General features: G+C 36.7%; 1 protein-coding gene across 7 annotated transcripts in view; it reads left to right on the top strand.

Annotated features, from left to right (window-relative positions):
* SLC39A12 (solute carrier family 39 member 12) overlaps nucleotides 1-20,131 on the top strand; it is a 79,368-nt gene extending 59,237 nt beyond the window's left edge. For all 7 annotated transcript variants that reach the window (XM_070600824.1, XM_070600820.1, XM_070600823.1 and 4 more), the window contains one exon: nucleotides 19,556-20,131. In XM_070600824.1, the coding sequence (XP_070456925.1) occupies nucleotides 19,556-19,684 (129 nt within the window). In that variant the 3' untranslated portion in view covers nucleotides 19,685-20,131. The remainder of the gene's footprint in view (nucleotides 1-19,555) is intronic.
* The last annotated feature ends 5,018 nt before the right edge of the window (nucleotides 20,132-25,149 follow it).

The following is a 25,149-nucleotide window of genomic DNA, read 5'->3' as shown; positions in this document are numbered from 1 at the left end:
TTCCCTTTTTTCCACATCCTCTCAACATTTGCTATTTTTTGTCTTGTTAATTATAGCCATTCTAATGGATGTAAGGTGATACCTCATTGTAGTTTTGATTTGCATTTCCCTAATAATTAATGATGCTGAACATCTTTTCATGTGCCTATTGGCCATCTGTATGTTTTCTTTGGAAAAATGTCTATTCCTATCCTCTGCCCATTTTTTTTATTGGGTTGTTTATTTTTTTACCATTGAGTTGTATGAATTCTTTATATATTTTGGAAATTAACCCCTTGTTAGATATATGATTTGAAAATATTTTCTCCCAGTTGGTGGATTGTCTTTTCATTTTGTTCATGGTTTCCTTTGCCTTGCAGAGCATTTTACTCTGAGGTAGTCCCATTTGTTTATTTTTTCTTTTGTTGCCCTTGTCTGAGTAGACATGGTATTCGAAAAGATGACACTAAGACTGATATGAAAGAGTGGACTGCTTATATTTTCTTCTAGGAGTTTTATGGCTTCTGGTCTTACATTCAAGTCTTTAATTCATTCTGAGTTAATTTTTGTGTATGGTGTAAGAGAATGGTCTACTTTCATTCTTTTGCGTATGGCTGTCCAGTTTTCCCAACACCGTTTATTGAGGAGACTTTCCTTTGTCCACTGCATGTTCTTGGCTCCTTTTTGAAGATTAGCTGCCCATAGATGTGCAGTTTTATTTCCAGGCTTCCAATTCTGTTCCACTGATCTGTTTTTGTGCCAGTACCATGCTGTTTTGGTTACTATAGCTTTATAGTATATTTTGAACTCAGGGAGTGTGATACCTCCTGCTTTGTTCCTTTTTCTCAGGATTGCTTTGGCTATTCAGGATCTTACATTGTTCCATATAAATTTTAGGATTCTTTCTTATATTTCTGTGAAGAATATCATTGGGATTCTGATTAGAATTGCATTGAATCTATGGATTGCTTTAGGTAATATGGACATTTTAACCAAATTTATTCTTCCAATCCATGAGCATGGATTATCTATTTCTTTATGTCTTCTGCAATTTCTTTAAATAATGTCTTATAATTTTCAATGTACAGGTTTCTCACCTCTTTATTTAAATTTATTCCTAGATATCTTATTCTTTTTGTTGTGATTTTAAATGGGATTGTATTCTTGACTTCTCTTTCTGCTGGTTCATCATTAGTGTATAGAAATGCAACTGATTTTTGAAAGTTGATTTTGTACCCTGCAGCTTTGCTGTAGCTGTTGATTATTTCTAATAGTTTTCTGGTGGATTTATTATGGTTTTCTATATAGAGAATCATGTAATCTGCAAACAGTGAGAGTTTCACTTCTTCCTTTCCAATTTGGATACCTTTTATTTCTTTTTCTTGCCTAATTGCTCTGGCCAAAATCTCCAGTTCTATGTTGAATAGGAGTGGTGAGAGTGGGCACCTTTGTCTTGTTCCTGTTCTCAGAGGAATGGCTTGCAGTTTTTCACCATTGAGTATGATGTTAGCTGTCAGTTTTTCATATATGGCCTTTATTATGTTGAGGTACTTTCCTTCTGTACCCATTGTATTGAGAGTTTTTATCATAAATGGATGTTAGATCCCGTCAAATGCTTCCCTGCATCTATTAAAATGATCATGTGGTTTTTATTCCTTATTTTGTTAATGTGGTGTATCACATTGATTAATTTGCAGATGTTGAGCAATCCCTGTGTCCCTGGTATAAATCTCACTTGATAATGGTATATGATCCTTTTAATGTATTGCAGTATTCAGTTTGCCAATATTTTCTTGAGGATTTTTTCCTCTGTGTTCATCAGCAATATGGCCTGTAATTTTCCTTCTTTGTGCTGTCCTTGTCTGTTTTTGGTATCAGGGTAATTTTGGCCTCATAGCATGAGTTAGGAAGCATTCCATCTTCTTCAATATTTTGAAATAGTTTGGAAAGGATAGGTGTTAAATCTGCTTTGTATATTTGGTAGAATTCTCCAAAGAAACCATCTGGTCCTGGACTTTTATTTTTGGGGAGATTTTTGATTACTGTTTCAATCTCTTTACTTGTGATTGGTCCATTCAGATTCTCTATTTCTTCTTCATTCAGTTTTGGGAGGTTGTATGAGTTTAAGAATTTATCCATTTCTTCTAGGTTATCTAATTTGTTGGCATATACTTTTTCATACTATTCTCCTACAGTCCTTTGTGTTTCTGTGGTATCTGTTGTAATTTTTCCTCTTTCACTTTTAATTTTATTTATATGAGCTTTTCTCTTTTTTTCTTAGTGAGTCTGGTGAGGAGTTTGTCAATTTTGCTTATTGTCTCAAAAAACAAGCTCTTAGTTTCATTGATCCTTTCTATTTTTTTATTATTCTCTATTTCATTTATTTCTGGTTTCATTTTTATTATTTCCCTCCACTGCTGACTTTTGGGTTGTTTTTTCTTCTCTTTCTAGTTCTGTTAGATGTAGTTTAAGATTACTTATTTGAGATTTTTCTTATTTGTTGAGGTAGTCTCTATTGCTGTTAACATCCCTTTTAGTATTGCTTTTGCTGTAACCTGTAAGAGTTGATATGTTGTGTTTTCATTTTCAATTTGTCTCCAGGTATTTTTTGATTTCTCCTTTGATTTCTTCATTGACCCAGTAGTTGTTCAGCAGCATCTTGTTTAGTCCCCACATATTTGAACTTGCCCAGCCTTTTTCTTGTAGTTGATTTTTGGTTTCATAGCATTGTAGTTAAAGATGCTGGATATGATTTCAGTCTTCTTAAATTTATTGTTTCTTGCCTTGTTTCCCAACATATGGTCTATCATTGAGAATGTTCCTTGTGCACTTGAGAAAAATGTGCATTCTGCTGCTTGGGGATGGAATGTTCTATAGATATGTATTAAGTCCATCTGGTCTAGTGTTTCATTTAAGGCCGCTGTTTCCTTGTTGACTTTCTTCTGGATGATCTATCCATTGATGTAAGTGGGGTGTTGCAATCCCCTACAATTATTGTGTTGCTGTCAATTTCTCCCTTTAGGTCTGTTAATAGTTGCTTTATATACTTTGGTGCTCCTGTGTTAGATGCCTATATATTCACAAGTGTTATGTACTCTTGGTGAAATGTCCCTTTCATCATTATATACTGCCCTTCTTTGTCTCTCACTGTCTTTTTTTGTCTTGACTTCTGCTTTGTCTGATATAAGTACTGCAACACCTGCTTTCTTTTGCTTGCCATTTTCTTGGAGTATCATCATCCATCCCATCACTCTGATCCTAGATTTGTCCTTAGAGATAACTTCTGAGCTGTGTTTCCTGGAGGCAGCAGATTGTTGTATCTTATTTTTTAATCCGTCCAGCTAATCTGTGTCTTTTGATTGGAGAATTCAACCTATTTATAGTTAGAGTAATTATTGATATATGAGGGCTTACTACTGCCATTAAATCTCTTGTTTTCTGGTTCTTCTATGTTTCCCTTGTATTTCTGACTGCCATTTCAGTTTGGTGATTTTCTCAGTTTTCTCTTTATTTATGATTTGTGGCTGTACTCTGATTTTTTGCTTAGTGCTTACTATGAGGTTTGTATAAAAGATCTCATAGATGAGATAGTCCATTTTCTGATACCCTCTTATCTCCATTAGCCTTAGCAGGTTCCATCCCTTTTTCTTCTCCTTCTTAGTTATTGTTGCTGCAAATTGTTCTGTTTTGTGTTGTGAGTTTGTGACTAAATTGTTTAGAGTTATTTTTGATGCCTTCCTGCCCCTTATCTGTTATGTTATAATTAAGTGGTTACTAACCTATTCTGATATAGAGCTGCATTTCTCTGATTCTATCTGTCAATTTATCTCCCTGCTCAAGGTTTTGTAAACCTTCACTCTTTAGTTTCAAATGGGAGGGCTCCTTTCAATGTTTCTTGTAAGGCAGACCTAGTGGCATTGAATTCCCTCATCTTTTGTTTATCTGGGAAAGCTTTTATTTCTCCATCATATCTGAAGGATAGTTTCACTGGATAGAGTATTCTTGGCTGAAAGTTTGTGTCTTTCAGTATTTTGAATATATAGTTGCATTTTCTCCTGGCCTGTAGGGTTTTTGCTGAGAAATCTGCTGAAAGCCTGCTAGGGGTTCCTTTGTTGATTATTTTCTTCTGCCTTGCTACCCTTAATGTTTTTCTTTGTCATTGAATCTACCAATTTTAATATGATATGCCTGGAGAAAGTCTTTTTTGCATTGATGTGATTAGAAGTTCTATTGGCTTCATATACTTATAAATCCAGTTTCTTCCCCAAGTTTGGGAAGTTCTTAGGTATTGTTTCTTTGAACAAGCTCTCTGCTCCTTTCTCCCTTGCTTCTCCTTCTGGAATGCATATTATCCTTATGTTGCTTTTTCTAATAGAGTCAGATATTTCTCAAAGAATTTCTTCATTTTTTCAAAATCTTAGTTCTCTCTCCTCCTCCACCTGAAGCATTTTTATATTTCTATCCTCTAAATCACTGATTCTTTCCTGCATAACATCAGCTCTATTTTTTGTGGTTTCTAGATTATTTTTTATCTCATTAATTTTTTCTTCATATCCAGAATTTCTGTTTGGTTTTTTTTTTTTTTTTTTTTTTTTTAGAGCTTCAATCACTTTGGTGAAGTATTCCTTCTGCTCATTAATTTTATTCCTGAGCTAACTGAGCTGTCTTTCTGAGTTTTCTTGTAACTCATTGAGTTTCTTTATGACAATTATTTTGAATGCTCTTTCATTTATATTGTACATTTCTGTGACTTCAGGATTGGTTTCTGGAGACGTCATTTTCATTCTGCTCTGAAGTAGTTCTTCATGGATTTTGATGAATTGATCCTTTTCTGGTGCATCTGTGTTAGTATCAAGTCACAGATTCCACCTGCCACCACTCGGGGCAGGGGGGTTAGGAGCTGTGTTTTCTAATCCTGCCCCAAATGCTGGAAGTTGTGCCAGTAGGGTTGCTCTGTATTTGCATGTGCTGGATGCAGCCACTTCATGGGTTCAGGCAGGCCCTCTGTGCTCTGCCAGTGAGTTGCTCTCATGCAGGTGGGACTGCTGTGCTCAGTAGGAGATTAGCTGAGCTGTTTCACTAGGTAGGAAGTGAGGGGCACTTTCTTTCATGTGGGCCAGCTCTGTACTCTGGGCAATTTGGCTGAGCTGCTACACTTGGTGGGCAGGGCTTCTTCACAGCTGCTGAGCCCCCCATCACTCAGTGGGAAGCATTCCTGTGAACCAGCTGTTACAGCATAGTGAGCATTCCCATGGGCCAGGCTACCACTCTGAAAGCATTTGCACATGGGCTGGGCTGCCCCACCTCCTCTTACAGTCGTGCCAGCCACTGTGTGAGGATTTGTGAACTGGATTGCTGCTGCTGGGGAGAGGATGGGGTCTGCTCACCTAGTTCTACTGCTTTCTGGGGATACAGTCCACTCACCTTCAGATATATGGCTGCATGGATCTCTCAGACATCCTGTTGTACTGTGTAGGGAATCCTGTTTTGGTTAATGAATGTCTGTTTAGTTGTTACTTAGAGGGGAGACATGGAAAGAACAACCCTCTCTGCCATGATGCTGATGTCACTGTTTTGTTTTTAAACTCCCCAGAAAGAGAATCTGTCACAATTCTATCCACTATTCATTTTTCTCTTCTGCCTCAATTTTAAGTTGTATGAAAAGACAAACATGGATTGATTAGAATAAGTAAATAAAAGAAATCTCTATTGTTTCTCAAAGTGAGAAGGGATGTTATTTTCTTAAATTCTTAATAAGGACTGTATGGCAAAATCGATCACTGTGTAATTTTTTCATTCACTAGAGCAACTTCCCTCGTGTTTTTGTAAAGTCTGTGGCAGTGAATGCCAAATACAATCTTGCATGCTCATTAGAACCAACATAAGTTGTTTACAAATTCAATTCATCTAATGTTTATTGAATGAATGCGATGAGCACTGCTATGAAGAGACAGTTGTTTGTATGGCTTCATGCTGTCAACAATCTGGAAGAAAAGCAAAAAGGTCATGTGATTGTCTCTGTGGTGTAACACTTAATAAAACAAGTAAGTTGGTCAGCCAACACATGAGAGAAGAAAGATAAACAAAAGTCAGTCCATCTATCTTTTGGATTCATAAAGGCCAAACAGTTTCTAATTTACCAATTTTTCAGCAAGTTGTGATCTCATAGATGACTTCTGCAGAAAATGTTCTTGGAGACAGTGCATGGATAAAGGATTCCACAGACAGAGTGTTAGGTTTTGCAAACACTGGATAAACTTTTGAGTGTCATTAAGAACCATAATAAATCTATCTACCTATCTATGTATTTATTGGAAGGACTCCTACATGTCTCTTTGTAATCATTTTTTAGATAACGTCATCAATGAATAATCATCAAATGACCCTTCAAAAAATCAAGAGAAAAATTAGCTGAATGCCTTTTTAACTGTGTTTTAAAAATGTGGATGAATGAATATTCAAAATATCAACTTTTTTCACGTTTGATCATAGAGAGATGTTCCAATGGTTCTTCACAGCAGAGATGAACATTTGAAAATAAACCTATGTATATTATTGCTATCAGACTATGGAAAATACTTGGGAAAAATTTTCCTGTCTTAATAAAGACTTTCAAATGGCACTGTCTAGTTTGGCCTTAGACAGCAACCAGTCCAATAACTCAAAATATGCTTTAGTTTTTCCTTCTTCGTCTCCTTTTTTCCTCTTTTTTATTTTTAGAGTAATAAGAATGTATGTGTGCAACGGAATAAATACAAAATGATCCATAACCATTATGATTCTTCTCCCAGCAGGCCTGTAGTTCCCATTAATATAAGAGTGTTTCTTTAATTTACACCAGGCTTGGGCCATAAATTTCTTTTTTCTTCACTGTCTACAAGGGTGGCCACTATCTACTTATGGGTATCCTATCCACCACTTGAAATGTGGTTAGTGTGACTGTGAAATGGATTTTTTAAATTAATAAACTTTATTTTTTAGAGCAGTTTTGGGTTTATGTCAAAATTGAGCAGAAAGTACAGAGAGTTCTCCTATAACATCTGAATTACACATGCACACCTTCCCCCATTATCAATATCCCATACCACAGTGGTACAGTTGTTACAATCAATGAATCTACACTGATGCATCATTATCGTCCATAGTTTACATTAGGGTTCTTTCTTGGTGTTATACATTATATGGGTTTTGACAAATGCCATGTATCCACCATTGTAGTATCAAACAGAATAGTTTACCTGCTCTGAAAATCCTCTGTGTTCGGCCTATTCATCCCTCCCTCTCCATTAACCCCTGGCAACAACTAATCTTTTGTTGTCTCCATAGTTTTCCCTTTTCCAGAATGTCACATGTTTGGAATCACATAGTGTGTACCTTTTGAGATTGTCTTCTTTCACTTAGTAATGTGCATTTGTTTCCTTCCTGTCGTTTTATGGCTTGATAACTGATTTTCTTTTAGCGCTGAATAATATTCCATTGTCTAGATGTACCAAAGTTTATGTATCTATTCACCTATTGAAGGACATCTTGGTTGCTTCCAAGTTTGGGCAATTCTGAATAAAGCTGCTATAATTATACATGTGCAGGTTTTTTGTGAACATAAGTTTTCGATATATTTGGGTAAATACCAAGGAACGTGTTTGGTGGATCATATGGTAAAAGTATGTTAGTTTTGCAAAAAACTGCCAAATGTCTTCCAAAGTGGCTGTACCATTTTGCTTTCCCACCAGCAGTGAATGAGAGTTTCTGCTGCTCCAGATCCTCACCAACATTTGGTGTTGTCAGTGTTTGGATTTTGGCCATTCTAATAGTAGTGTAGTGGTATCTTATTGCTGTTTTAATTTGAAATTCCCCAATAACATGTAATGTTGAACATCTTTTCATATGCTTACTTGCCATCTGTATAACTACTTTGGGGAAGTGTCTGTTCAGGTCTTTTTGGAACTTTTTCTTTTAAATGGATTATTTGTTTTCTTACTACTGAGTTTCAAGAGTTTTTGATATATTATGGATAACAGTCTTTTATCAGATGTATCTTTTGCAAATATTTTCTTCCAGTCTCTGGCTTGTCTTTTCATTCTCTTGACATTGTCTTTTGTGGAGCAGAAGCTTTTAATTTTAATAAAATTCGGTTTATCAATTATTTCTTTCATGGATCATGTCTTTGCTGTTATATCTAAAAAAGTATCACCATACTCAAGGTCATCTAGGTTTTCTCCGATGTTATCTTCTAGGGGTTTCATATTTTTCATTTAGATCTATGATCCATCTTGACTCAATTTTGGTTAAGGGTTTAAGTTCTGTGTGTACATTCATTTTTTTTTTCTTTTTTGCATGTGGATGTCCAGTAGTTCCAGCACCACGTGTTGAAAACACTATCTTTATTCCATTTTATTACTTTTGCACCTTTGTCAAAGATCAGTTGACTATATTTATATGAGCCTATTTCTGGCCTCTCTGTTCTGTTCTATTGGTCTGTTCGTCTATTCTTTCACCAATACTTTGATTACAGTAGCTTTATAGTAAATCTTGAAGTCAGGTAGTGTCAATTCTCCAACTTTGCTCTTCTCCTTCAATATTCTGTTGGCTATTCTGGATCTTTTGCCTCTCTGTATAAACTTTAGAATCAATTTGTCAATATCCACAAAATAACTTGCTGGGATTTTGGTTGGCATTGTGTTGAATCTATGGAAGAAGTGACATCTTGACAAAATTGAGTCATCCTATCCATGGACATGGAATATCTCTCCATTTATTTAGTTTTTCCTTGATATCTTGCATTAGAGTTTCATAGTTTTTCTCATATACATATTGTACATATTTAGCTAGATTCATATGTAAGTATTTCAATTTTTTGGTGCTAATATAAATGGTAATGTGTTTTTAATTCAAATTCCACTTTTTCATTCCTGGTATATAGAAAAGTGAGTGACTTTTGTATATTAACCTTGTATCTTTCATCCTTGCTATAAGCACTTATTAGTTCCAGGAGCTTTTTTGTTGATTCTTTTGGTTATTCTAAATAGATGATCATGCCAACTGCAGATAAAGATTGTTTTATTTCTTCTTTCCCATTCTGTATACCTTTTATTTCATTTTCTTCTCTTACTTCTTATTCTTATCTTCTTCTGTAATCCTTTTATTTCCTTTTCTTTTCTTCTCTTACTGCATCAGCTAGGATTTCCACTATGATGTTGAATGACAGTAGTGAGAGGGGATACCCTTGACTTGTGTCTGATCTTAGCAGGAAAGCTTTGAGTTTCCCACACAAAATGAGATGATGAGTATGATTTCTTTCTCTTTAGGTATGATGTTAGTTGCATGTTTTTTATAGATTAATTTGAGGAAGTTTCTCTCCATTCCTAGTTTACTGGGAGTTTTGTTTTTTATCATGAATGTGTGTTGGATTTTGTCAATGCTTTTAATGCATTTATTGATATGATCATGTGATTTTTCTTTAGGTTATTGATGTTTTATGTAGATTATATGATTTTTGAATGTTAAACCAGCCTGTATACCTGGGAGAAATCCCACTAGGTTGTGGTGTATAATTCTTTTTATATATTGTTGTATTTGATTTGCTACTATTTTATTGAAGAATTTTGCATCTCTGTTCACGAGAGATGTTGGTCTGTGGTTTTCTTTTCTTCGAATGTCTTTGTCTAGTTTTGGTATTAAGACAATGCTGGCCTCATAGAATGAGTTAGGAAGTATTCTTTCTGCTTCTATCTTCTGGAATAGATTGGAGAAAATGGGCATAATTTTTTTCTTAAATGTTTGGTAGAATTCACCAGTGAACCCATCTGGGCCTGGTGCTTTCTGTTTTAGAAGGCTATTAATTATTGATTCAGTTTCTTTTATAGATATAAGCCTATTCAGATTGTCTATTTTTCCTTGTGTGAGTTTTGGCAGGTTGTGTCTTTCTAGGAATTGGTGCATTTTATCTAGGTTATCAACTTTGTGTGCATAGAGGTGTTCATAATATTCCTTTATTATGCTTTTATTATCCATGGAATTTGTAGTTATGTCCCTGATTTCATTTCTGATTAATAATTTGTGTTTTCTGTCACTTTTTATCAGGTAGCCTGGGTAGAGGCTTATAAATTTTATTGATCTTTTCAATGAATAAACTTTTCATTTTGTTGATTTTTCTTTAGTGATTTCCTGCTTTCAATTTCATTGATTTCTGCTCTAATTTTATTATTTCTTTTCTTATCCTTACTTTGAACTTAATTTTCTATTCTTCTTCTCATTTCCTAAGGTAGAAGCTTAGATTATTTATTCTAGATCTTTTTTCTTTACTACTACATGCATTCAATCCTGTAAATTTCCCTCTAAGCACTGCTTTTGCTGCATCCTACAAATTTTGATTATTGCATTTTCATTTTCATTTAGTTCAAAATATTTTGAATTTTAACTTGAAATTTCCTCTTTGACCTTTGTATTATTTAGAAGTGTGTTGTTTAATCTCCATGTATTTTGATATTTATCAACTATCTTTCTGTCATTGATTTCTAGATTAATTCCATTGTTATCTGAGAGCAAACACTGCGTGATTTCTGTTCTTTTAAATTTATTAAGATGTGCTTGATGGTCCAGAATGTGGTCCATCTAGGTGAATGTTTCATGTGAATATGAGAAGAATGAATTCTGTTGCTTTGGATGAAATAGTCTATGGGTGTCAATTATATTCAGTTGATTGATAGTGTTCTTCAGTTCAACTATAATCTTACTGATTTTTTTGTCTGCTGAATTTGTCCATTTCTGATAGAGAGGTGTTATAGGCTTCAACTGTAATAGAGGGTCCATCTATTTCTCCTTGCAGTTCTATCAGTTTTTGCCTCATGTATTTTGACACTCTGTTGTTAGGAGCATAGACATTAAAGATTGTTATGTCTTCTCGGAATGAGTCTTTTAACCATATCTAATTCCCATCTTAATCCATGATAACTTTCCTTGCTCTGAAATCTGCTTTGTTTGAAATTAATATAGCTACTCTCACTTACTTTGGATTAGTGTTAGCATGATATATTTTCCTCCATCCCTTTAATCTATATGTATCTTTATATTTAAAGTGAGTTTCTTATAGACAGCATATAGTTGGGTCTTGTTTTTTTATCCACTCTGAAAATCTCTGTCTTTTAATTGGTGTATTTAGACCATTGACATTTGGAGTGATTATAGGTGTAGTTGGATTAATATCCACCATATTTGTTACTGTTTTCTAATTGTTGCCCTTGTTTTCTGTTGCTTTTTTTGTCTTTCACACTTTTTCTGCTTTGTGGTTTTAATTGAGCATTTTATATGATTCCATTTTTACTCCCTTCTACAATATTAATTATATTTTAAAAAAGTTTTTTAAGTGATTGCCCTAGAGTTTTCAGTACACATTCACAACTAATCTAAGTCCACTTTCACATAACACTATACCACTTCATGGGTAATGTAAGTATCTTATAATAATAAAATATTCCTAATCTACCCTTCCCATTCCCATATCATTTATTTTACTATTACATAAACATATATAAACACACACACAAGCACACATAATTGAATACATTGTTGCTATTATTATTTTGAACAAATCTTTTAGATCAATTAAGAATAAGAAAAATAAAAGTTTTTATTTTACCTTTACTTATTCATTTTCTGATGCTCTTCTTTTCTTTATGTACACCCCAGTTTCTGACCTATGTTACTTTTCTCTCTCTGAAGAACTTTTAACATTTCTTGCAAGGATAGTCTACTGGCAAAAAGTTCTCTCAATTTTTCTTTGTCTGAGAAAGTCTTTATTTCTCTTTCACTTTTGAAGGATAATTTTGGGAGTATAGAATTCTAGGTTGGTGTTTTTTCTTTCTCAACACTTTAAACATTTCACCTTAGTCTCTTTTTGCTTGCATAATTTCTGAGGAGAATTCAAATGTAATTCTTATCCTTTTTCCTCTGTAGGCAAGATTTTTTTTCCTCTGACTTCTTTCAAGATTGTTTTTATCTTTAATTTTCTGAAGTGTGAAAATGATATGCCCATGTGTAGTTTTTTGGGCATTTATCCTGCAGGCTGTTCTCTGAGCTTTCTGGACCTGTGATTTGGTGTCTGACATTAATTTGTGGGAAATTCTGAGTCATAATTTCTTCTAATATTGCTTCTGTTCCTTTCTCTCTTTTTCCAGTTTCCCTATTACACATATATTACCCCTTTTCTAATTGTCCCATGCTTCTTGAATACTGTGTTCTGCTTTTTTAGTCTTTGTTTTATTTCCTTTTCAGTTTGGGGAGTTTCTATTGTCATATCCTCCAGCTCCAGGAGAGTTTTTCCTCAGCCATGTCCCATCTACTAATGAGCCCATCAAATGCATTCTGCATTTCTGTTATGGTGTTTTTGATCTCTAACATTTCATTTCCATGCTTTCTTAGAATTTCCATCTCTCTGCTTATATTATCCTTCTGTTACTGCATATGTTGTCTACTTTCCTCATTAAAGTCCTTAGCATATTAATTGTAGTTTTTAAAAGTTTCTGGTCTGATAATGCCAACCTTCTTGCCATATCTGACTCTGGGTCTGATGCTTATTCAGTCTCTTCAAGCTGTGTTTTTGCCTTTTAGCATGCCTTCTTATTTCCATTGAAAACATGACATGATGACCTTGGCAAAAAGGAACTGTGATAATCAGGGTTTTAATAATGTAGTGGTAAGGCATGGAGGGAGGGGAAATCTTCTATAGTCCTTTGATTAGGTCTCAGTCCTTTGGTGAGCCTGTGCCCTTCTTCTCTCTTCCCCCCTTAGGTAGGACAGAATGGCTAGAAGGGGCTAAATTAGGTATTTCCTTTCCCCAGGTCACTTAGGCTCTGATAAAACTGCTTCTCCTGAGGGCAGACATTGTTCATAACAATAGAATGTTTTGGCATGTTTCAAAATGGTTCTTCTTTTTTTTTTAAAGATTTTATTTTTTTCCCTTCTCTCCCCAAAGCCCCTCTGGTACATAGTTGTATATCCTTCGTTGTGGGTCCTCCTAGTTGTGGCATGTGGGACGCCGCCTCAGCGTGGTTCGATGAGCAGTGCCATGTCCGCGCCCAGGACCCGAACCAACGAAACACTGGGCCGCCTGCAGCGGAGCGCGCGAACCCAACCACTCGGCCACGGGGCCAGCCCCTCAAAATGGTTCTTCTTACCCTCCCCTACCAGAGTCATAAGGGGATTTTTTCTCCTATATTCATCGTGAGAATCTGGTAGAGCTCCTGGCAGTAAAACTCACAAAAGTGTGGGGGACCCCCTATGACTTGGTCCCCCTGGAGTGCCTCAGCCTCTACACGTTGATCAATTACAATACAGTTTTCCCTACCCTGGAACTGGTTGCCATACAGGTTTCTGTTTGTGGGTTTCTGTGCGGATAAGTTATGATTCACTGTACCCACCTGTCTTTCTCTGCCATGTTTAGGCCGACAGTTTGCCCTGTGACCTCACTTCCCTGACCTATCTAACAAGAGTGGTTGAGTTTTCAGTTCACTCAGCTTTTGGCTTGTTGTTGGGATGCGTCGGTAAATTCTAATCTCCTTACACGCCGCTCCTGAAACCGGAAGTCTTCGATATTCAACCTTTAAGTGTACGGTTTGCACATGCAAACAGATAATTGCCGATTTGCATGCCAAATGGTGACTTTCACTAACAAATTTCCATTTTGTTCTCAGATGTGTGTCTTCTGCTAGGAAAAAATGAAGCCCTTTACAAATGTGACAGAGTTAAAGCAGCTCACAGAATGTGTGCACCTAATTAAGCATAATTAAGACATCCTACAAAATAAGTTTCAGAGGTTTTTTTCTCATCATATTTCTTAGGAACAAGCATGGTTCTTCTCATCAAATGCAAGAGTATATCTGACTCAGTGCGTACAATGGACTTTAGGGTCCCTCTAAAAAGAAGATGGCAGAAATCAGTTGTCAAGTGAGCTTCATGAATGGAGAAACAAATCATTTCTCTTAAAAGCTGATGATGCCAAAAGCTGTGCTAATTCCTGAGAGAAGACAAATATTTGAATTACAATTTTGCCTTCATAAGAGACATCACCAAATTTCAATACATGAATGTTGAATTTCTATATTTGAATTACGAATTTTTAATAATGAAAGGCCTTTGAAACTTTTAGTGTATTTTAGAAGCATTCGGTTCTGAGCTTTCTTTTCTAGTATGTCCGTTTATGAACCGTATTGGAGATAAATGTTGAAATATCCAGTAACAGATCTTTAATGACACCAACAAGTAACCAGCTTCAGATTACGAATGGAAGTAGACAGAGAAGGCTTTGCATGGCACAGGAGTCTGAAGCTTAGACATATAAGAAGGAGAGACAAAATCTTGGTTCCAGAGGATGTTTTATAGACCATCCTTCTTTATTACAAGTCCTCCCTAGTATATAATTATTACATTGTACATGATGTTAGTATTCATCCTCTTTCTTTCCTGATGTGTTCTAACATTCTCTGTGAGCATTCATTTTAAAGTTTCAGCTTGGCGAGGAATACAATTATGGAGACTGACAAGTTTAAACCATTTACTTAATATCACTTTCTAAAATGTTCAGAAATCCCAATTAGCAGTTGGCCATCATAACTACATCTCAATTAGTTAATAGAACTTGCAGGGGCCATTATCTGTAGACAAGTCACAGTCAATATGTGGACTTCGTGCATCTCAGGGAATTTCTTTCCTGTGCCTGATTCAAAATTGAAAAAAGAACTGCACAATGGTATGTTAAAGGATTGCATTTTAGGAAAAGATTTTTTTTCCAGAAAATTACAGCTCCTTGAATATCATGTCTTGGCATCCACTGATTTGAGTTGGGGAATTTGCTAAGCATGGAGGTACAAAAGGAAGCTAATTTCTACTTCAGGGTTCCCAAGTTTCTGGCAGAAATCTGAAGAGCTTTCCTCTGAACACCCTCTCTGGGGAAGGCTGCTTTGCTGATATTTCTTCTCTTTTTTTCTGACCTTTTACTTCATGTTAACATACTCTATCCATCATTTCACCTCCTCTAGTCTTAGGGTATAAATCAAGGTCTATAAAGTTGTTCAATAACAAATTTTAATTGCCCTGGAGGAAAAGGGGATTTTTCTCTCTTGAAAGCCAGGAGGAAATGGTGGCACTTACTTGTTGGTAATTTTAAAACAAGAAAAAGCAAAATTTATATTCTTGAAAATTAATTCATCTGGACCTTTATTTTCCTTCAAAGTTTACTGACTGAAATGATAAAAAAAAATGGGTAGATTCAGAGCAAGTGAAATGCTGCAATCAGATGTGGTTTGAGCTTTGACATTTTACATTTGTATCTTTTGGAAAGACTTTCTGTAGGAATCTCTGGTATTTTGGTATGTATCCAAGAGACATTATGGTTCATATGTTCATCCATAACCATCCAAAAGAAAGCCAAATATTGTTTCAAAGGCAAGCTTAGCTGGATTTTCTTACCAAACTGTGGATGTTGAAAGTTCAGCTAGGCCACCCAAATTAAGGTTAAAGCTTCCATATCAGGATGAAAATCTCCTTAAACTTTTTTTAAAAAATTATTTTGTTGAGGTTATATTGGGTTATAAAATTGTATAGATTTCAGGTGTACATTGTTATATTTCAGTTTCTGTTTAGACTGCAATGTGTTCACCACCAATAGTTTTCATCCATCACCATACATATGTGCCCCTTGACCCCTTTCACCGTTCCACCACCCCCTTCCCCTCTGGTAACCACTAATCTGTTCTCTTTATCCATATGTTTGTTTAGCTTCCAAATATGAGTAAAATCATACAGTGTTTGTTTTTCTCTATCTGGATTATTTCACTTAAGATAATAGCATCAAGGTTCATCCATGTTGTTGCAAGTGGGACAATTTTGTCTTCTTTATGTCTGAGTAGTATTCCATTGTATATGTATACCACATCTTCTTTATCCATTTATCTGTAGATGGGCACATGGGTTGCTTCCACATCTTGGCTATTGTGAATAATGCTGCAGTGAACATAGGGGTGCATAAACCTCTTTGTATTGCTAATTTCATGTTCTTTGGATAAATGCCCAGTAGTGGGATAGCTGGATTGTCTTGTATTTCTGTTTTTAACTTTCTGAGAAATCTCCATACTGCTTTCCATAGTGGCTGCTCCAGTTTGCATTCCCACCAGCAGTGTATGAGGGTTCCCTTTTCTCCAGATCCTCTCCAACATTTGTTATTTCTTGTCTTGTCAATTCTAGTACCCTGTTGGGTGAAGTGATATCTCATTGTAGTTTTGATTTGCATTTCCCTAATAATTAGTGATGTTGAACATCTTTTCATGCGCTTGTTGGCCAACTATATATCTTCTTTGGAAAAATGTCTACCCATATCCTCTGCCCATGTTTTGATTGGGTTGTTTATTTTTTGTTGTTGAGTTGTGAGTTCTTTATATATTTTGGAAATTAACCCCTTGTTGGATGTCTGATTTGCAAATGTTTTCTCCCACTTGGTGGGTTATCTTTTCATTTTATTGATGATTTCCTTTGCCCTTCAGAAGCTTTTTAGTCCTTAAACTTTTTTGAAATGTTGATTTTCATTGTTTGTCCGTTTCTATAGCCTTATAAAGTTAGTCGGCATATAGCTTTTGTCAAGTGTATATTGTCTGCCTTGAAAACATAGAACCAGTAATATGATTTCTTTTATGACAAGGGCAGCTTGATATCTATGTCTTGTATTATATGTTTCCACCACATGCAGTGACTATTTTGTGCCCAGCTGGACATTTTTAGAGTTGTTATTTTCCTTTTTTTTTCTTATTAGGTAGAGATGTATTGATCGTAATAGATAGAGATGAATTTTAGATAGAGAGCTGGCCTCTTTAGGTCTTTGTAGGTCCTCTATAGTAACAAGATGACCTGGCTTCTTGTCGTAGTTCTGACATCACATCTATGTGACTTTAGGTAACTCATTATCCTCTCTGAGCCAATGTTTCTTCATAACTAAAAGGAATTAATAATTTCATCTCTTGCAGGATTATGAGGAGTATATGGGGGAGGGGAATATATAAGAAAGGGCATGATAAAATAGATGTAAATGAAAGTAACCACTGCCTAAAATCTTCAGCCAGAGCATCCTGAAAGATCTTGAGGGAAAGATGAGCTGCTAGGAGACGCATCTGAATGGATGATGTTATTATAGAGCCAATTATTTTGATTGAAAAAAAAACAAATCAGGAAACCTATTTCAAAGTTCTACAGAACACATTGGATTTTACATGAATGGTGTTTCCTGGAGCTGTGAAATACATAAGATGTTTTCTTGTGGGTGATGCCGTCTACATACTCAGAATACAGGTTTCTTGATTTTCTCAATGGGAGTAGGGCCATTGACAGAGGCTGGAAGGTCTTATCAACACATGTAGTCAATTCTATTATGTGTTAGACACTATAAGCAAAGAGTAGGTCTATAAGCTTAGGCTAATGAGAAAAATAATAGATCAAACAATTGTTTTGAAAAATTATGACATTTCTGGATTTAGGGCAGAAATGGAGTGAGATTTGCAGGAATCATCAAGACACTAATTCTATCTCTGCGTTTTCCATATCTAAAACTTTTTGGCTATTAAATCTATTCTAATAAAGACCTACTTCTTCTCATCCAAAGATCCTGAGTGGAAGTTTTAGGCAAAGATGGAAATTAGAAAATACACTTTACTAATGTGTAGGTTCATTAAGACATTGATGGCTTGAAAACTTGTCTCAAGTTTTATCTGTTGAACCAGAATCATTTTCATTACCAGGCTTATATCTTGTCTGAAGTATTTTTGTCAACAATAATTCACTCAAAACAACTATGATGGTTCAGTAAATGATCCATGTTTTATGAGTATTTGCCAAGAAAATCTTCCCAGAAACTACTTCTACTACTTTGTCAAAGATGAGCAACAGCCAGGTGGGACCAGAGACAGTAGAGATAAGACGAACTGATAATTCAGCCACATCTTGTATATGAATGTTAATTATCTTGTCTGAAAAACAAGGAAGAGAGGGAACTGTACAATGTCTCATTCCAGTCTTTGGAACTAAGATCAATCAAAGTTTGAGCCTTTATATGACCAGAGATGACGTAATTGTGTCTCACAGATACAGTCTGAGATTCAAATTGCTGAGACAGAGGGAAACTGATTGCCTGTGTTGTCTGGCCTTGGAGTAAACTGTTGAAAATTGCTTACAAACCATTGAAAATCAGAGGTATTGGGAAACTTCAATGCGTGTTATCTTGTTAATGCCTCAAGAATACCATCAATTGCAAGCTCTCTGAGAACATTCCATGGATTTTCAAAATGTCATTTTAGATTTATACTAGTTAATGAACCATACAGGAATTCTCTAAAGTAACATGGTTAACCTCATCTTTAAACATGGCAGAAAAACACCAAAAGGGCACATAATTTGTTTAAGGCAATCCATCTAGCACAGCATTTCTGGATCCTACTTTTTCTTTTAGTCTGCTGCTCCATGCTGAGGTGTGAGATGGCAGGTCACAATAATCTCAGCATCATTCTGTCAATTTAGCTAATTAAACTGGAGAAATATCCATCTCAAGCACACCCAAAGAGACCATTCAGAATGCTCCTGTACAGACATTAAAAAATAAGTCAACCTGTTTTCCATTGCCATAAATCTAAAGCCCTTGCATATTTTATATATTTGACCTTTTTCTTGCCAGTAGTTCTCAACTGGAAGTGATTTTTATCTCCCAGGGGACATTTGACAATGTCTGGAGACGCTTTTGGTTGCCAAGACTGGGGGCAGAGGTACAGCTGACATATGGTATGTAGAAGCCAGGGATACCACTAAACATCCTACAACACACCAGTAGAACCCCCACTACAAAGAATGATCCAGTCTAAAATGTCAATAATGCCAAGGTTGAGTTAAGTCTCTTGACCTGAGCCTGTACTCCAATAGAGATGACAATTGTGAAAGAGATACACTTTCTCTGACCTTCTCAGGGTGAGGGAATCGAAAGAATGTGAGACAAAAACATTTTGAGGCTCTTCACACGGACGCGTGAGTGAATATTCCCCTCTAAATGGTGTTACGGCATTTCAAAAACATAAAACGGTTGCCAGTTGTCTCTGAGAATAAAATATAGCCGTAGGAGATGATGCCTTTATTGTTCTAAAGGTCAGGAAGACCTTGGTCATCTCCTTGAAAAGAAACAAATATATGCTTTGTAATAACCAGTGCATTTAGCGGCTTCATAAACCTAACAGAACAGTCAAAAATAAAACCTTTCATCTAAAATTTAAGCATTTCCTGAAAACAAAGAAGAGTTGGGCTTGCTTTCACTTGAGAACTATATCATTTTAAGACTTCTGGCAACAGCTGGATCCTTCTCACCACAGTGAAATGGCTTAATTTATCTTACATCTTAAAATTTTGGTAAGAATTAGGTATTAAGCATTTTGTAACTGTTTGGGGAATTTTAAAGGTTATGAAGTTCTGAATAACAGAGTCTCATGTTTTCCCACCAAACTTTTCCCAGCAGTGAATATATCTGGATCTTATTCTGGTTTTTTTATTCTTTTTTTAGCTTCCTGAAATGACTCATGTTCAAACACGGCGACCCTGGTTGATGTTTCTCCTGCAGAATTTTGGATTGACCCTCGGTTGGCTTTCTCTCTTACTGTTGGCTATATATGAACAAAATATTAAAATATAAATTGAGTCTCAAAATCCCTTAAAAATGAATTTATGCGGCCTCATTTTGTTTCTTTTGTCATACTCTATAGTGATGTATAAATTATTTTTTATCTTAGATGAAGTATATCTTTTAGTTCATTAACTTATTAATTTTATAATGCAATTTCGTTTTTGTAGAATATAAATGTCAGGTTGTCCTTCATTGAAATATTTAGTCTTCAACACCATGATGAAACTTATACCTTTTTTAGTAATTAGTAAATTCTAAATTAATTAAACTTGCAAAAAATATTGTTTCTCTAACAAAGAATGTTTGTTTGTAGTATTTGAAGTGGACAGATGCCTGTTGGGATAAAATCTTCTGAAATTTCTTTGATGTCAATTATATATTTTTTTTCCTGTGGGATTATAAACCATAAGCAAACTAAATTACAAACAAATGTAATAAAGTCTAGTTTTAATGTGATGGTTTGTATTACCTCCTATTCCTGGATATCAGATTCTGAATCATCTCTAACAAAACCAATATAGTATATATAACCTGGAAGCATTACTCAGGGGCTCATAAATAAGCAAACTTGGGAAGCCTAAAGAATAATATGTCAGCATTCTTCTATATAATCACCAAATGAAATCTGTTCTAGGCAGAGAGCTAGAAACAAAAGATGGAGTTCAAAAACTTTTTAAAGAAGGTTTGAGTCAGGCAGTAGATTAATGCATAAACTCACACAGACCCAACAGAGTGTGTTTATGGGAATAATATTACTGACAAGTGAAATGTATTTTATATCCTTTCTGAGGAAACAGAGGACCCTAAACGTTATCTCAGTAGATAAGTTCAAGAAATGTACAAGCAACATTACTGATAACCTAGAAAAATTATTAAAATAGAAAATAACTCTGGCTTTAGTCATTTTTCTTGGAAAATAGATGCCTAATATTTTTCTTATTTTTTAATGATATATCTTGACAAGGGAAAAAGCCCAGTTTGCTGCCAAAATGACTCATAGCACTCAATCAAATACATCTCTCCTACCTCTTACTCACCACTACATAGGTATTCGTTCCCATGTCCCACCCAAACACAATCTTTTTCAACCTCCTTCCTTTGATGTCAAAATGAGGTGGGTGTCTTCTTCCGTTGTCGTTAGAGCTTGATTTAAGGGGACAGCATGATAGAGCACAATAATTCTCAGACTGTGGCATACGTTAGGAACAACCGGAGGATTTGTTAAGATGTAGACTGCTGGGCTCCATCCATAGATTTCTCATTCTGTAAGTCTGTAGTGTGGCCTGACACCTTCATTTTGAACAACTTCCAGGTGATACTGATGCTGATGTTACTACTCACGGCACCCATCTGAGCTCCAGGTGTGGTGGAAATCAGGTGCACCTCGCTTCCAGAATGAGCAGGTGCACAACTCTGTTCCCCAAGAGTTGTATGATTTTGATTAAATTAACACTCTGCAAACCTCAACGTGAGTTCCTAGGTTGAAACTCCCTTCTTCCTGGCCCCTTGCCTTTGAGTTGTGGGTCAGTCGCAGGAGTTCCTAGTGAGAAGTCCCCAGAAAGCACTTTATTCATATTTGCCTTGAAACATAAGCAGACGTGACATGTAGAACTTTGCCTTTCTTTTGTTAGAGAATAATTCATAGCTGAACAAAAACTCTTTTGTACAGGTCAACATGGTGTGGAGGTTGCATACAAGAAGCACCTGGCACCATCTGCATTTGGGTTTCGGTGACCAAGTTCTGATTTTGACATTAAGCCTTAATTTAAGCCAATTTAATGAGAAAAGCTCTGATGGATGACTTTGTTCTGAGTTCAAGTTTAGAGTAGTTTGAAGCTGGCTAAATGAAAAATTTTAGTGTGAGCTACTCATTCCATAACCTCCAAGTTGGAGTGAATTTAATTTGACCCTAGGGTGAGGTTGTGAGTAGGGTGCAGAAGGGCTTGAAGGGAGCCTGCCGTTGGAAGGATTTGGAAGGACATCCTCAGTGAGTATTTTGCAAGCCTGTCACCAGTGTGCTGTGGTTGTAAGCAGAGACCTGGCCATCAGAGGTCATCCTGAGAACTGTGTAATATAGTGACTCCTGAGGGCACCTTGCTAGGCTCACCATTCCTCCCCAATGCTACCTTATAAATGGCTCTTTGCTAACCCACGTCAGCAACCCAATAACCTGAGATGGACCTCCAGCCACAAGCAATCTTAGAATTGCTAGAAATTCTCTTTTCCTCAAAATTGAATGGTAATAATAAAAATGTTATGACAACTATTAGCCTTCTAAATATGGACAGAGTCTAAATTTGGGATAGCTGAACATCGTCATCCCTTTAAGTCGTCAAAGTTATGTTACTCACTGAGCCTTGGTAAGTCATAAATGATGTTTTTCTTGAAACAAGATTTCTCAATAATGTTAGAGTATTTCTGTTTACTAGCCCTATATTTAGGATTCCACTATATTTCTACTAGGTGATTGATTTGGTTTTTAGTCACTGAACTAGAAATGCTCCTGGAGAAAAAAGTCAAAGAGTCAAACATACAGAATTTGTACTTGAACATCCATTACCCACTGACAGGGCCGTCTTTAGGGAAAGAGGAATTGGCACCATGTCACCATGGGGCTGAAAGCAGGGCCTGGGAAGATGGGTCCACTGCTGAGTGCTGACCAGGACCAGAGTGTTATACAAATGTGCCCATAAATTACAGCCTATACCACTGCTCAGCCACCCCTCCCAGAACCCAGACTTTAGAGGCAAGACTGTGCCTCTCTCTGTAAGACACACCTCTCAGGATACTGCACATTAACAGCTTCCTTTCCTAGTCAAATCTGGAGGGGAAGGCTTAGGTCATGAGGCAAATGAGCCAATCACTAGGGCAGACTGAACCAAGCAGGTTGAGGCTCTTGTGTTATCACTAAGCATTCAGGCTCTAAACTGGAATCTTGGTTCAAATCTCAGGAATGTCATTTAATAAGCTTGCAACTTCTTTGAAGAACTTTTATTTATGTAAAATAGGACTAAAAATAGACCTTACCTCATAGGACTGTGGTGAGATCAATGTGGGGTATTTACTGCTCATGAAGCACTTAGCACAGTGCCTGGAGAATACTAACGGCTCAGTAAGTATTAAATCATCATCACCATCCATATCCCCTTCTTTCGTCACAGTTTCACAGTTTACCTCGCAGGGCTGCACCTCAAGTCATAAAATTGTCTTTTCTTGATGGAGAATGGAGATCAAACCTTTTTACGTCTCTAGAATTTTCTACTAAAGCCTGCCAACCAGTACCCATCAGTCCTTCAAAGCTGTCCTTATGTTGTTTCACCTTGACTCACTTCCAGAGCCGCAGCGATGGGGGCCCCTCTGGTTGACCTTACTCTGCCCATCTCCTTGGAAAGCTTTTGTTCATGTGTCATACTTCTTATACTCAGTGTGTGCCCCTCTCTCTTATTCTTTCTCTCTCATAATAAGCAAAACCCTATTATATTCCATTCCAATCACACTACTGAGAATGTGGAGGTTGAACAATGGAACCCGATGAAGAGGAACCTGTCTGAGGTCACGGTTGTTGTCACAACTTGATTTCAAGTCAGGGCGAGCAAAAAATATTTCAACTGATTGCCCCTGTTGCCTTTGAATCTGCTGAGGGAATGAAACCAGCTCTGAAAAGAGTCCAGCCCTGTCATGGTAAACAGGGTGTCTGCCCCCTGGAGGCCTGGCTTGTTTAAATAGAGCAGACGTCCTCCAGCTGGGAGCACACACGGCCTGCCCTGTACAGCGAGGGCACCATGGACAGCGGTGCTCTTCTCACCCAAGAGCTGCACACACCCGTGCGAGTGCCCCTCAGTAAGGGGAGATGAGCCCCACCTTGCCGTGCTTTTGCCTTCAAAGGTACCTCTCAACTCAGTGGAAATTGTAGGAAGGTTGAGAAGCCAAAGAGACTTTCCCAAATCCAAAGCGATCTTACTCCACACACCATGGCTTCTTTGAACGGCTATGAAATGTGTTTGCACATCCCCTCCGTGTACCCGTCCCACCCCTCCGTCACCCTACCAACGCCACAATGTTCAGTCTCAGAGACAGATTCTCTGTTTTGTGGACCTTCCACCATGCACTCCGCAGCCCGCTTTGCAAAGCCTCTTGTTTCTTGGACACTTTCTTCCATTGTGTAATAAACCCTACACCTCCCTATTCATACTGAACAATATCAAAAGGGATCTTCCTCTTCCCCTGCCCACAGAGACAGGTGCTTTGTCCAGTTGCGACCCACCTGGGCTCCCACCCCTTCCTATCTCTACCCTTGGCCTCACTCGAAATTTTGGAAAGTAGCAAGGATTTCTGGCTTACAGATTAGGTGTATCTCGTGATCAGGATTCCCCTTGAATATCGAGCTGTGCAAGGTGCCCATAGACTCAGCCCTCAGCATCACATAATATTGGTGCTGAAACCAACTTCAGAGGTTTAATTCAACTGTTTGGTTTTATAATTGTGATGGAATAACAAACACTTTTATAGCACTTACTATGTGCCAGATACTGTTAAAAGTGTTTTATGAGAGTCATTTAATTCTCATGAGAACCCTGAGAGTGTACATCCAATGCTATTTTCATCCCCCTTTTACAGATGAAGAAACTGAGGCCCAGAGAGTTCAGTTAAATTGTCCAAGGTTGCAGAGCTAAAGCTGGCTGGCTCCAGAATTTGTGATCTTAATCCCTACATCACATGGCCTCTGCAGAGAGGAAACTAAGGTTTGGAGAGTCTAAATGTCCTATTTCTTATCTCTGTAAAGGAGTTGACCTATGACTTAACTCCAGACGTCTGACTTCTAGTCCAGCGATCTTAACAATCCTCCCGTGACCTGCCCAATTAAACCTTCTCATCTATAAGGTCTAGGTCATTTGAGGTTTCTGTTACTATTCCAGTTCATAGCAATTCCTCCCTCTGAGGATTTACGTCTATGCAACAAGTTTTTCTTATTGAGAGATAATTGACATATAATGTTATGTTAGTTTCAGTTATACAGCATGATTTCATGTATGTCTATATTGTGAAACAGTCACTACAATGTCTAGTTAACATCCATCATCATATATAGTTACAAATTTTTTTTCTTGTGACAAGAACTTTTAAGATCTACTCTCAGCAACTTTCAAATATACAGTAGACTGCTCTTAATATAGTCACCATGCTGTACGTTACAGCCCTAGGGCTCATTTATTTCCAACTGGAAGTTTGTACATTTTGATCCCCTTCATCCATTTTGTCCACCCCCAACCCCCTGCATCTGGAAACCATCAATCTGTTCTCTGTATCTTTGAGTTTGGTCTTCTTTTTTTAGATTCCACATGTAAGTGAGCTCTAAGGTATTTCTCTTTCTCTTTCTATTTCATTTCACATGATGCCCTCAAGGTCCATCCATGTTGTTGCAAATGGCAAATTTTCATTCTTTTTTATGGCTGAATAATATTTCATTATGTATA

This window comes from Equus przewalskii, chromosome 30 (assembly GCF_037783145.1).
Source record: "Equus przewalskii isolate Varuska chromosome 30, EquPr2, whole genome shotgun sequence".
In the NCBI taxonomy this organism is placed as follows: domain Eukaryota; kingdom Metazoa; phylum Chordata; class Mammalia; order Perissodactyla; family Equidae; genus Equus; species Equus przewalskii.
Note: the sequence above shows the minus strand (reverse complement) of the source record. Positions and strands in the feature narration are given on the sequence as shown.